Below are 14,544 nucleotides of genomic sequence, written 5' to 3'. Positions count from 1 at the left end.
AAAGAATAGTGAAGAGGAGGACAGTTGTTCTATTTTCTCTTCAAATACCTCGCACCACTTATGGAGGGATCTCAAAGCGCTTTACAAATATTAATTTATTAAGCCTCTCAACACTTCCAGGGAGATACTGTAGGTAAGGGACATGGAGATCACTTCACCCATATCTTGGATCAAATGCAGCAGCTGTCTAGCAGTGTGCAGCTACACTACACATCAGTTGGGAACAGGAAATGAGGATTACTCTATCCAATTGGAACTAGAGGAGAAATTTACAGACATAAAATAACTACTCGAATTGGAGACTGGCTAGGGCCCGGGGGTTTTATAGATGGAGCTTTACGCTCCCCCAGCGCTCTTCGTAGATCACAAGTGGTCAGAAATTTAGTTTTACAGCTGATTGCAAAGATGGGCTCTCCAGCAGCACAGTGCCCCCAACTCCATGCTGGGGCACTGGCTTACTGGGGGCTGAATTCCTCTATTGACTCACCACCACTTTCTGCAGCAACCAGGCATTCAAACAAAGATTCTTATTAATTTGTTAAGCATCAATGAGCTAAAGTATTGACCTGGCCTGACCCAGTTAGGTTGTGAAATCCATTGAGATCACAGCACAAGGCAGTGGGGCTGGTATGCCAAGTAGAGGCTCAAGCACATTTACAGATTAACAGGAGGTGGCACAAGAGAAGCTAGAAAGGAAAGAGAGACACTTTTCACTCCCCAGAAACACTAGTATTTAATAATATGGAGATATCCCTATTTCATAGAACTAGAAGGGACCTTGAAAGGTCATCGAGTCCAGTCCCCTGCCTTCACAGCAGGACCAAGCACTGTCCCTGACAGTATCAGAGGGATAGCCGTGTTAGTCTGGATCTGTAAAAAGCTACAGAGGGTCCTGTGGCACCTTTAAGACTAACAGATGTATTGGAGCATAAGCTTTTGTGGGTGAATACGTCGCATGCGTGAATACGCAAGTGTCTGACGAAGTGGGTATTCACCCATGAACGCTTATGCTCCAATACATTTGTTAGTCTTAAAGGTGCCACAGGACTCTCTGTTGCTTTGTCCCTGACAGATTCTGCCCCCGGACTGAACTCACAACCCTGGGTTTAGCAGGCCAATGCGCAAACCACTGAGCTATCCCTCCCCCCCTTTTACAAAATAAAATTGTGCAAAAGCAAACAAGGTCTATTATAAAGCAACAGAGGGTCCTGTGGCACCTTTGAGACTAACAGAAGTATTGGGAGCATAAGCTTTCGTGGGTAAGAACCTCACTTCTTCAGATGCAAGTAATGGAAATCTCTAGAGGCAGGTATATATCAGTGTGGAGATAACGAGGTTAGTTCAATCAGGGAGGGTGAGGTGCTCTGCTAGCAGTTGAGGTGTGAACACCAAGGGAGGAGAAACTGTTTCTGTAGTTGGATAGCCATTCACAGTCTTTGTTTAATCCTGATCTGATGGTGTCAAATTTGCAAATGAACTGGAGCTCAGCAGTTTCTCTTTGGAGTCTGGTCCTGAAGTTTTTTTGCTGTAAGATGGCAACCTTTACATCTGCTATTGTGTGGCCAGGGAGGTTGAAGTGTTCTCCTACAGGTTTTTGTATATTGCCATTCCTGATGTCTGACTTGTGTCCATTTATCCTCTTGCGTAGTGACTGTCCAGTTTGGCCAATGTACATAGCAGAGGGGCATTGCTGGCATATGATGGCATATATAACATTAGTGGACGTGCAGGTGAATGAGCCGGTGATGTTGTAGCTGATCTGGTTAGGTCCAGTGATGGTGTTGCTGGTGTAGATATGTGGGCAGAGTTGGCATCGAGGTTTGTTGCATGGGTTGGTTCCTGAGTTAGAGTTGTTATGGTGCGGTGCGTGGTTGCTGGTGAGAATATGCTTAAGGTTGGCAGGTTGTCTGTGGGCGAGGACTGGCCTGCCTCCCAAGGTCTGTGAAAGTGAGGGATCATTGTCCAGGATGGGTTGTAGATCACTGATGATGCGTTGGAGAGGTTTAAGCTGAGGACTGTAGGTGATGGCCAGTGGAGTTCTGTTGGTTTCTCTTCTGGGCCTGTCTTGTAGCAGGAGGCTTCTGGGTACACGTCTGGCTCTGTTGATTTGTTTCTTTATTTCCTTGTGTGGGTATCGTAGTTTTGAGAATGCTTGGTGAAGATCTTGCAGGTGTTGGTCTCTGTCTGAGGGGTTGGAGCAGATGCGATTGTACCTCAGTGCTTGGCTATAGACGATGGATCGTGTGGTGTGACCGGGGTGGAAGCTGGAGGCATGAAGGTAGGCGTAGCGGTCGGTGGGTTTTCGGTATAGGGTGGTGTTAATGTGGCCATCGCTTATTTGTACGGTGGTGTCCAGGAAGTGGACCTCCCGTGTAGATTGGTCCAGGCTGAGGTTGATGGTGGGGTGGAAGCTGTTGAAATCATGGTGGAATTCTTCCAGGGCCTCCTTCCCATGGGTCCAGATGATGAAGATGTCATCAATATAGCGTAGGTAGAGAAGGGGCATGAGTGGACGGGAGCTGAGGAAGCGTTGTTCCAGGTCAGCCATAAAAATGTTGGCATATTGTGGGGCCATGCGGGTGCCCATAGCGGTGCCACTGGTCTGGAGGTATATATTGTCACCAAATTTGAAATAATTGTGCGTGAGGATAAAGTCACATTTATCCTCACGCACAATTATTTCAAATTTGGTGACAATATATACCTCCAGACCAATGGCACCGCTATGGGCACCCGCATGGCCCCACAATATGCCAACATTTTTATGGCTGACCTGGAACAACGCTTCCTCAGCTCCCGTCCACTCATGCCCCTTCTCTACCTACGCTATATTGATGACATCTTCATCATCTGGACCCATGGGAAGGAGGCCCTGGAAGAATTCCACCATGCTTTCAACAGCTTCCACCCCACCATCAACCTCAGCCTGGACCAATCTACACGGGAGGTCCACTTCCTGGACACCACCGTACAAATAAGCGATGGCCACATTAACACCACCCTATACCGAAAACCCACCGACCGCTACGCCTACCTTCATGCCTCCAGCTTCCACCCCGGTCACACCACACGATCCATCGTCTATAGCCAAGCACTGAGGTACAATCGCATCTGCTCCAACCCCTCAGACAGAGACCAACACCTGCAAGATCTTCACCAAGCATTCTCAAAACTACGATACCCACACAAGGAAATAAAGAAACAAATCAACAGAGCCAGACGTGTACCCAGAAGCCTCCTGCTACAAGACAGGCCCAGAAGAGAAACCAACAGAACTCCACTGGCCATCACCTACAGTCCTCAGCTTAAACCTCTCCAACGCATCATCAGTGATCTACAACCCATCCTGGACAATGATCCCTCACTTTCACAGACCTTGGGAGGCAGGCCAGTCCTCGCCCACAGACAACCTGCCAACCTTAAGCATATTCTCACCAGCAACCACGCACCGCACCATAACAACTCTAACTCAGGAACCAACCCATGCAACAAACCTCGATGCCAACTCTGCCCACATATCTACACCAGCAACACCATCACTGGACCTAACCAGATCAGCTACAACATCACCGGCTCATTCACCTGCACGTCCACTAATGTTATATATGCCATCATATGCCAGCAATGCCCCTCTGCTATGTACATTGGCCAAACTGGACAGTCACTACGCAAGAGGATAAATGGACACAAGTCAGACATCAGGAATGGCAATATACAAAAACCTGTAGGAGAACACTTCAACCTCCCTGGCCACACAATAGCAGATGTAAAGGTTGCCATCTTACAGCAAAAAAACTTCAGGACCAGACTCCAAAGAGAAACTGCTGAGCTCCAGTTCATTTGCAAATTTGACACCATCAGATCAGGATTAAACAAAGACTGTGAATGGCTATCCAACTACAGAAACAGTTTCTCCTCCCTTGGTGTTCACACCTCAACTGCTAGCAGAGCACCTCACCCTCCCTGATTGAACTAACCTCGTTATCTCCACACTGATATATACCTGCCTCTAGAGATTTCCATTACTTGCATCTGAAGAAGTGAGGTTCTTACCCACGAAAGCTTATGCTCCCAATACTTCTGTTAGTCTCAAAGGTGCCACAGGACCCTCTGTTGCTTTTTACAGATTCAGACTAACACGGCTACCCCTCTGATACTTGAAGGTCTATTATAACATCTGGCCTATTATTAGTTTTAAACCTGATTCATTTTGATGTGCTCTAGATTAATTCAAATGGGCTTAAAATTTAAAATACCCAAGGAAGAACAATAGTTTCGAACAGAAGGCTTTTAAAATATGAACGCCACTAAAATGGAAATTCAGACAGCTACAGTGCTCGGTTCATTTTACCTGCCCATTAGGGTCTGATTTGAAGATAAGGTGCTGATGTGGTTCCTGGTACAAACAAACAAACAAAAAATTTGCAAGTGGCTCATTTTCATCCACTAATTTCCTTTGTCGGCATACTGAGAGTCTGGTAACAATTTGCTTAACCCTTTGCCTGCTAGCCGCATTGCAAATTCAAGTTGTGTGTGGGTGTAGTTTTCTTCGAAAGGTGGTCTGACATAGTTAAAATGCTGCATCTACTGCTGCCCCCATAAAGATGGTTGGAAAGATTACTAGAGTCAGTAGTCTGGCCAAACCTTAAAAATGGTTACTATTTTTGTGGAGCAAAACAATGACAAGATGTCTAGTCATCAATGCACAAATTCTGCCAACCACTAAGATCGGATGCCTTCTGTGCCAAAACCTAATTTGGGCTGTGAATCAAGAGATGAAATCCCTCCTTTCTATTTACAACATGCTACCACACAACAGAGGCAATACTAAGGACTGAAGTTATAAGACATCTTTCCTGGCCACTTGCATTCAGAACGGATCAGTAAGATCAGTGGCCTCACAAGCAATGTCCTGCCTTTCCAACTCCAGCAGCAAGAGGAAGCCACTGGCTGCAACTCAGAAAAACTGGTTCAATTCCCAACCCTGCCACAGATTTCCTGTTGGGGACTTTGGGAAAGTCACTGAATCTGTCTGTGCCTTAGTTCCCCAACTGTAAAGTGAGGATAATACTACTTTACTTTCCCCAACTTTTATTTACTTAGACTGTCAACTTTTCAAGACAGAAGTGTCCCTTTCTAGGTGTCTGTACTGCACCTAGCAGAACTATATTATTCATTTGTATTATGGCAGAACATGCAGCCCAAGCCCTATTGTGGCAGGCACTATACAAACATAAAGAGTGTTCCTGTTCCAAAGAGCTTACAACAGGGCCCTGATCTCGGTTCAGGCCCTGTATTTGTAATGCAAATACCACCACCACCACGGTTGCGGTAACCTCTTTACAGCAGTGGGGAGGGATAGCACAATGGTTTGAGCATTGACCTGCTAAACCCAGGGTTGTAAGTTCAACCCTTGAGGGTACCACTTAGGGGGATCTGGGGCAAAATGAGTACTTAGTCCTGCTAATGAAGGCAGGGGGCTAGACTTGATGACCTTTCAGGGTCCCTTCCAGTTCTATGAGATATAATATATGGAGATATACCTTATTAAAGTAAGACATGAGACAAATTTGGTCAAACACTGCATATAGGTATCCACCAGTAAAAATAAGCAAAAAGCAGAAAGCGGCAGGTGTTAAGATGAACGCTCGCTGCTCTGATTTTGGCTTCCCTGAATTCCTCGAGGAGTCCACTCCACAGGCTCTGTGCCACAGAGGCGAGAGGCCTAACATCAGGGGAAGGATCTGTTTGCGTAAATGCATGTGCCCCTGATCCAGCAATGGCCCCTCCACTCAGTTCCTGCTCAGATAAATCTGAATCCTGGCATGTCTAAACGACATCCACGGGAACAGAAAGGCTACGGTATGTGGCTTGCCATAATACAGATTCATAAGGCTTGCCATAATACAGATTTTATGGGGATCACATGCATCCATTTGGGGCAGCTGTGAAATGGGGCCCCTGGCACGTTCATGTAACTGCACAGTACCTACGTCGTCAGGCACAAGTCACACGTGCACTCAAGCAGTGTACACATGCAGCCAGTGGTTCAGACTTCACAAATCCTCTTCTGGGGCCTCCAGGGAGTCAGTGGAGTGCATCCTATGGCACAAAATTTGTGTCCTATACTCAGAAGTTAACAACCCGATTTCTAGAATAGGTACATTCGATAGCATAGCAGGTGCATTCTGTCTGGAACATCTGACAGCAATCAAGAGATCAGTTTTACAGGATTTGCTGTACTGGTTATTTGTTTCTTCAGGCTTTAAGGCGTGTATAAGTTACAAATAGAGCTATTCCAGCACTCTGATGCTGTGGCTGAATGGTCCCACAACTAAGCACTGCTTCTTTGACTTCATAACAGTTATGCTTTCCCAAGATGAAGTGTGAATGCAAGACAAAGGTAAATAAAGGCAGAGAAAAGTATCAGAGTGAAAAGACTAAACTAAACTAGAACAATCATATGACCAAAGAGGCACTGAGAAGCCACTGGAAAGATACACAATGAAATCCATGGATTTCTCACAAATGCTATGGAAATTAATTTCTTTACATAGTATCATCTGCTATATGGGATATGCAAACTGCAGATGTAGTAAACACAAGGGTAATAGCTCCTTGGCAGGAAAGGTTTAACAGAGCGGAAATTAGAAAGCACTGAATTTATTTTGCCAAACCAAATCTAGTGAACAAAATCCCACTCCCCCTCCTCAACCACAATCCTTAAGCTAATATTATCGTATCCCTTCCCACACCCAATGACATTATGTCAGCCATGGTCAGCCGGTAGACAGCGACTCAGCCACAGACCACAGGAACTCAGTCGACTTCTTTCTGCAAATCTATAGCCCAGCTAATGGAACGCTGCCCACACAACCACAAAATGCTGTGTTTTAAACACGAACGCCTCATGGTGAAGTTCTGGCAAGTTCTTTCACTTAAGTACCCAATCACAATTCCAGACTATTAAGGGCTTCCGGCTCTAATGAAAGGTACTTAATATTCAGTTCGTTGAGTTGCTGCTACAAATGTGAGTAGCTTTGTGAAAGAACTTCACCTATGAATGTTTCTCCCCAGGCCTACCCTGTAGCTCAGATATTTCCCTGTTAATTATCCATTCCCCTCACAACTCTCCGACCCTAAGATGGTCTGTTGGTCTTACCCATTCCACAAAGAGCTCTACAAAGCCCTTCACAGTCCCTACCACTTCCAGTCCAGAACGAAAGATATTCCAAAAATAAAGAGCATAATCAATTTTCAAGAGGGAAACTCTTCAGAAAATATTGGTACTCAGCACACAAGGGTCAGAATACCATGAAGCAATTTTCAAAATGGTGGATACCACAGTTACAATACTGCCCTGCACACATTAACATTTTGCACTTAGTGCTTGTTTCGCCCTTAAATCTCGACATGCTTGACAAAGATGATCAACTATCATTCTTCTCATTGTACGGAGAGGGAAGAAGAGCCACAGTGAGTGAAGTCATTTGCTCAGAGTCTGTGGCACAGTCAACAGAACCCAAGTCTTCCAACTCCCAGTCCTACATCCTATTGATGCCTCCCAATAATAACCTGGAGTATAGGGCAAATCTAATGGAGATATTCAGGGCATCGAGAAGTTTGCCAGTTACCTACATGCCAGAAGCAGATACATGACGCCCTGACTGCCTGCTCCATGACTGCAAGGTCCAGGAGCAGCACTTTAAACACCAACCATCCTCAAACAATAGTTGGAAGGGTTTGTACTGGATCTCCATAAAGGTGCTGCGCCTGGACCTTAGTATAAAGTTCACCCCACAGAAACAGATATACTTTGTATAGCTGCCTACAGGAGCAGGCATCTGCCCCTTCAAGCAATCCTAGGTTCTCTTCTTCCACATCCTCATACCTCCTTCCCTTCTAATCTATCCCACCACATTCCTTCTCCACAGGGAAGAAGGATGAGGTTTGCCTAGATTCTCCATCGAGCTGTCTGACTCTGCTCCAGAGTTCTGGAGTAGACAGCAAAGATGGTGCATGGAGAACTTCTGGGAGCAGCAGCACTGAAGGTGAGGCCCTCAATGCAGACAAGAGAAATACATGTGGCTCCTCTTGACCCTGAACTGCTGGGGGCAGGAGCAGTCAGGATCACGCCTGAGTAAGGAGCAGCCTACACTCACCACTCATAACCGCAGAGCGCCATAATCGTTTCCAGGCATTGAACTAGGCCATGTATTTGTCATGAATTGGCCCTGGAATAAGGAATTCCTCAAGAGCCTCTTCTAAGAGGTGCTGCAAAATAAGTAGGCATCTTCAGCAGCCCTCACAGCTCGTGGTCAACAGCCCTTCCTTTAACATTTTGGCTTTTATGCTCTTTCTGTTACAACTGCAAAGTCTAGTTCTGTAGTTCTATCGCTGACCGGTTACGAGATAAACAACTAACCCAGCTGAATGCATAAGAGTTGCACAAGTGTTAGGCTGAATTGTAGAGAGGCAGTAGCTGCACTTATAAATTTCAGACTTTGCTTTTCATAAGCCTTAAAGGCCTCAAAAAAGGTCAACTCCACTTCAATTACTGCACATTTTGTTAGCAAGTTAAATGATTTGCATACTGATTTCGGGGAGTGTCACGGCATCCACTCATGGGGAGCAGTGCCTCTTGCTAGCCGTCCTGGGGATTAGCTATGCCAGCTTGCGCTCTCCCGCCAGTGTTGTCTTCTCCCATCTTGACTCGTTCTACTACCCTGCTGACTCGGATCTGCAGCTTCCTCGCTGTGGCTTAGCCCTCAGGCCAAGTCACTAAAGTCCTCCCCTTCTGGGGAATACATAGTCTTTCAAGACCTGCTGTCTGGCTAGTGCCTCCAATGACCTTGCCACTTCCCAGGGGCTGGTAGGGGAACCAAGGCCCACCCTGTACACTGGGTTCCAGCCCAGGAACCCTATAACAAGCAGCCACAGTCCCTTACAATCCTACCTCTTGCTGCTGTTTTCCTAGGCTTCTTCCTACATATCTGGCTTTCCTCCTCTCTGGGTTTGCCAGACTCCAACTCCCTCCGCTCAAGGAGTGACTGCAGCCTACTTCCCAGCAGCCTCTCTCAAGAGCACCAGCCCCAGACTACAGCAACCTACCTGGCTTTATACAAGGCCTGCCTATTTCAGCACAGGGTGAGCCTGTTTCTAATTAGCTGCCTCCAGCCTAAAGCTCCCCTGCTTGCAAGCTAATTAGCTGATTGGGTTGGCTCACTCCAGCTCTTGTTGGGCTAGTATGAAGAGCACACCCCATCCCAGGAAGACAATAATGCATTGTCCTAATTTACATTTCCCCCTTTCCCCACACCTTCTCTCAAAAGCAGACAATCCTAGACACTTCAATTGAGTTGAATGCATAAAGTCGTTGTGAAATATAGTTTACAAGACCCATTTTTTGTCCAAAGATGTACTATGGAATTTGTCCTTGGGTGAGGGAAGGAGGTGGGGCGCAATGATTTTTCAAGTGTTATTTTGGGTGCCTCAATTATTGGGGGTGCAACCTGAGGCAACTTACAGGGACCAGATTTTCGGAAAGCAGGTGCTCAGTATTTCATATTCAGTATCCAGGTCTCTCAATTTGGGTACTTGAAAATGGAGGTCTCCAAAAATCAGACACTTTGGAAAACCTTGGCTGGGTGTATTAGGAATATCAGAATGGCCCCTTGGGGCCAAAGGGGCTCTGGTGAACTTTGAAATGATTAGTGGGACTTTCTGTTTTAAAAAAGATCTCTAGTCTGTTTCCCTGCAAAGACAACCTTTCAACTGTCTGGGTTTCTGTGAAGTCTAACCTTACTTCTGACATCCGTGGGTTGCTAGTAGTGATTTTTGTTAACTATAATGTGGTTTTTTTGCACGGTTTTCATTTTTAGCCATCCTTAAAATGACTGCTGCGTACTTGCAAACTCAGGTCCAATTTAATTAAAAAGGGGGTTTGAGTCTGGAATAACGTGAGAGAAGGAGAATGAAGGCTGAAGCGGAATAAGTGGCTCTTTCACACGATGCTATCACGAAACCACAAAAGCATCATTCAAATGAGAGACAGGAAAAGGACAATGCCAGGAACACCCCCAATATATTCTTTGCGAAATATTTTAAAGGGGCACAATTGGTTTGAAAGTCACACCTGTCTAAAAATGTCGGGTTCATTACAGATATAAGTAACACGCAAGTTAGTGAAAATACATTCCTTTGCTTTTCCAGGTTGTTTACTTTGACAGCACTCTGTGTATGGTCAGTCTCTCTGCGGCTGAAAAGGCTTCAACAACAGGAGAAAAATGTTTTATTTTATTTTTTTAAGGAATTTAAAACAAATTCAGGACCTAATATTTTAAGGCAGTTGTAGTAGACTGGAATATTTTAAAAGCTAGCCTTTTTACTGCAATCTTGTCCCTGCCCCCACATTCATCTGTCCAATCCACCAGTTGGATCTTGTATCTAAACCGGACTGCGAGCTCTCGGGGATAGGGTCTTTACCATCCACAGCACAATGGCTCCCCCAGATGTTACTGCAAGACAGATAAATGATCGTTCAAAAAAATTCAAGTTGATGGCGTCTGTTTAAAGAGCTGTAAAACAGGGAAGGAGAAAGTACAAATGGGCATAACGTGATCTGGAAAATCAGTACTGAAACATTTAATTTTCAGTGTAGAATGGAGGTGGCACGAGCCTGCGACTTTTCAATGAATCAAAATCCCAGAGCTATTTTCACCGTGATGACAAATCCCCGATTTCTCAACAAAATAAAACAAGGCAAAAACACCCCAAAACCCAACAAAAGGTGGTGGAAAGCACACTGAGGGGTGGATTTGTTTTTATGTTCCTCCAGAGTTCCAGAGAAAGAGAGGATAAGACGACCTGGGCTATAGTAAATTAAGAGCTCTATGTATAAGACCTAGGGATGAACCCTGCTCCGCTTCAGAGTGTTCACATTTAGGGGGAGGGCACAAGGAAAGGGCTTTGGTATATGCTGCTTTAACCTGGGCTCCTCTTGACAGTACCTGTTTAAGTTCTTGAGTTTCTGACTCAGACATGATTTGTTTTTGCTTTTGCAGCTGAGCCTGCCCACCTCCACCTCCACCTCCGCCTCCTTCCGATGAGGATCCAGGTTGCACCACGCTTACTATGCGCCCTGTGGCTGTAAAGAGAAATTCAGACAGTCAGTCAGTGACATCTGCTGGACCAGGTGGAGAATGCAGGAGGTAAGACCAAGTGAAGTGCTTTATGCTTTGCACAGTGGAGGCTTCTGTTGAGATGCAAGAGGAACTTAAATGAGAATCATCACATTTAATGGGGGGAGGGATAACTCAGTGGTTTGAGCATTGGCCTGCTAAACCCAGGGTTGAGAGTTCAATCCTTGAGGGGGCCACTTAGAGAACAGAGGTAAAAATCTGTCTGGGGATTGGCCCTGCTTTGAGCAGGGGGTTGGACTAGATGACCTCCTGAGGCCCTTCCAACCCTGATATTCTATGATTCTATGACTCTTCCTCTGAAATAAAATCCATTATCTATGTAACACATCAGAGATCATGCGACAGTCATAACTACACAAACAACTTCTCCGGCTAGCCGGCAGAACGTAGCAACTGGAAGGCCTGCCGTGCCCCAGACAAGCTACTTAGTACCGGGGGGCAATTGCTCAAAGGTTAATTTTGGACCCCAAGCAGCCATCTGAAGCAGACGACACGTCGGAGGCAAGGTGTTTGTTCCGTACAGGAAAAACGCAGGCTCTTTTTCTGCTTCCCCTTCACACATTAGTCAATTCAATTTGCAAAACACAGCTTGCTCTGGAGAACACCTGTGAATCCTGTCAGCTAGCCTCGGAACAAAAGGGCAATACTGACGCTAACAGCGCGCACAGAGCTAATCAGTGCAGCAGCACGGATTTGACTTCTGAAGCAGCACGCCACCTGTCCTTTATTTAAAGCACCGGCTCCTATTGCAATATCTGATACCTCCTGTCCCAGAGAAGTGCTACGATTAAAGGCCATTATTTGTAATACAGATTGTCTCGGGTGTTTAGCACCAACCATATTTACGTGTCAAGACACTCCAAACATCCCAGAAGTAGCCCCACTTAAAGGGGCACTGAACGTCGAAGGAAGCTGCCACTGCCTGCTATCGCACAGCCTGACCTAACACGGCACAGTGACAACAGCTGCTGGAGACATCAGGACAGAAAGTAAATAAGTCGGAAGCTGGAGCTCGCTCTGGATCCAAAGAACTGGTGCCAAGCTGGCTGGCCGCCTGACAGCACATACGCTACTACTTTGGATAGCGTTACTTCTTAATGAAAAAGGAGACAAAAGCTAAACTAAAAATACAAAAACCTAAATCCCTCGCATGTAATTACTGCAAACTCATAATCCCCTGGAATGATTTGGTTATCAGTCTGTCTGTTATTGGACTCAGACAATCAAGCTTTAAGACAAGCAAGTCATTCACTGTGCTAGTACTACTCTGTCCAACTTCCTCTTGTATCCTCTGAGCCACTAAGTATCAAACACTATTTTTTTTTTAAAATACTGTTTGTAGTAAACTACTACTGCAATCTTGTTTAAAGGAACATGGAAAAAAAAGGAACATGGTTAGACAAGATTCTTTGTGTCTCTTACCAATTGAGTGCCATTTAAAACTAGTTAATTCATTAGAATAGTCATATTCAGTATTCATTCACTAGTTAATTCACTGGGAAATATACTCGGCCCTGTTTCTCTTGATGAAAAGAGAAATAGGAAAGGACATGATAAAAGGTACACGAAATAATGAATGGGATACAGGAGGAGATCGGGCAGATTTTATTTACTTAATAAAAAGGAGATTAAATTAAATTGAAAGGCAGCAACATTTAAAGATGAGAAATGGAAATATGTTTTCTTCTCCCAAACCACAACTGGCCCAGGGACCTCACTGCCACGAGGTATCGTTGAGGTCAAGAGCTTAGCAGGCCTCAAAAAAAGTATTGGACATTCATATGGATATCAAGACATTCATATAGATAACTATCCTTAGAATAGTAAGGATTAACAATTCAGGAGTTTTGGAAGGGATGTAAAACTCTCATGCTGCAGGACATAAGCCAACCTCTAACTATTGGGGGTCAGGAGGACACTTTCCCTGGGGGTAGGCTACCCCATAACTGTGTACTGTTGGATTTTTGGTACATTTCTCTGAAGTAGCTATTACTGGTCAGATAGTCTAAGAGTCTGATCTAGTCCGGCAAAACCTATCTTACACTAAGGCACAAGAACTAGATAATTGTAGGCTGTTGAACATCCTGTATGGGTTTGTCCAATAGGCTAAAGCTAGTAAGCAAATCCAAGGCAATTAGACAATTGGTTTCAAGCAAACTAGAAGATACAGAATGCTTCAGTGAGGACTGTACTTGAACCCAAGTCAAAACTATGAGGAAAATATACCTTCTAGATACATATATATGTATGAATGAATGAGAAGCATGCATAGTTTCTGCCTCTTTCATTGGGGAATTATATTCAGGTGATGTATTAAAATGGCAGTGTTCTGTCAAAGCCATGGGAATGCCATGGGTTAGCATCTGCTGTTACAGAAAGTCTCAAATGTAAAGACAACTGTACAAAAGATTATCTGTGTCTTTTAGTTCATGAATCAGAATTCAGGGTCCGGAATTTTTTTTTTTTCCTTTAGGAAAATCCATGTTTCCACCAGAGGTATGGAAAAAACCCACAGGTTAAAATGCAGTCAGTGACTGCCATCTTGTGGCAACAATATGTCACTGACACTGGATCTACAGAATGAACAAACAAGGGAAAGAAGTTTTGGTGGAGTCACAGACGTCACGATTTCCACAACCTCCAGTTTCTTCTATTGGTGTTTCCAACTTAAACAGTAAAAATGCAGGTGGGGATAGGACAGCAACATCCTTGACTCACTGACTCAGCTGCAAACAGAGCAGCGCAGTGAGAAACGAAGCAAAATAAGGCTTTATAACCAATTATTTTATGTAACAAGCATTAAGTCTATCAGGAACTGAACACCAATTTGCCTGGGTAACTCGGTGCTTGGAAATCAGCAGGTTGTTTTTCCTCTAAGTTGTTGTGCTTACATTTTAGTGCCAAGTGCCTAAGAGTTATTTCCTTAAAAATTAACAAGCTTTTCCAAGCCCCGGTCCTTGAAGACTGGTCAACAAGAGAACATTTTGTCCCTGCTGAAATCCAATTTTAGTTCGGTGCATAGAAAGTATGCTGGTTTCATCTATTCTTTTGCCAGGTCAGCTTTCTATTGCTGTTCAAATTTTTAAATGCACTGGGAATGTATCTTTTTAACTGGTTTGTTCCTCAGTCAACTGCCCATTAAAAAAAAAAGAAATCCATCCATATCTCAGTACCAGTGTTGTCCTGCCACCTCTCACCATGATATCTGAGGGCCTTCCAGGTTAGCATGGCAGTAGTGAAATCCCTACTGGACTTCAGGGGAACACTAGCTCTTCTCCCATTAGGGGTTACAGAAAACGGTGCCTGCAGAATTTTTTTTTTTTTTTGGAGGGGGTGGGGGAAG

General features: G+C 44.7%; 1 protein-coding gene across 15 annotated transcripts in view; it reads right to left on the bottom strand.

The window, feature by feature from the left end:
* SNAP47 (synaptosome associated protein 47) overlaps nt 1–14,544 on the bottom strand; it is a 68,558-nt gene that overhangs the window by 34,408 nt on the left and 19,606 nt on the right. For 10 of the 15 annotated variants that reach the window (XM_005286281.5, XM_005286279.5, XM_065582555.1 and 7 more), the window contains one exon: nt 11,010–11,146. The exons of 1 other annotated variant lie outside the window; for it this stretch is intronic. In XM_005286281.5, the coding sequence (XP_005286338.2) occupies nt 11,010–11,146 (137 nt within the window). Of the gene's footprint in view, nt 1–10,065; nt 10,518–11,009; nt 11,147–14,544 lie in introns of those variants that run through there. 4 more of the 15 variants (XM_065582556.1, XM_065582558.1, XM_065582557.1 and 1 more) reach the window with 3 other exon arrangements.

This window comes from Chrysemys picta, chromosome 2 (genome assembly GCF_011386835.1).
Source record: "Chrysemys picta bellii isolate R12L10 chromosome 2, ASM1138683v2, whole genome shotgun sequence".
NCBI classification, from domain to species: Eukaryota; Metazoa; Chordata; order Testudines; family Emydidae; genus Chrysemys; species Chrysemys picta.
The sequence above is the reverse complement of the archived record's forward strand: the minus strand, read 5'-3'. Positions and strand labels throughout refer to the sequence as shown.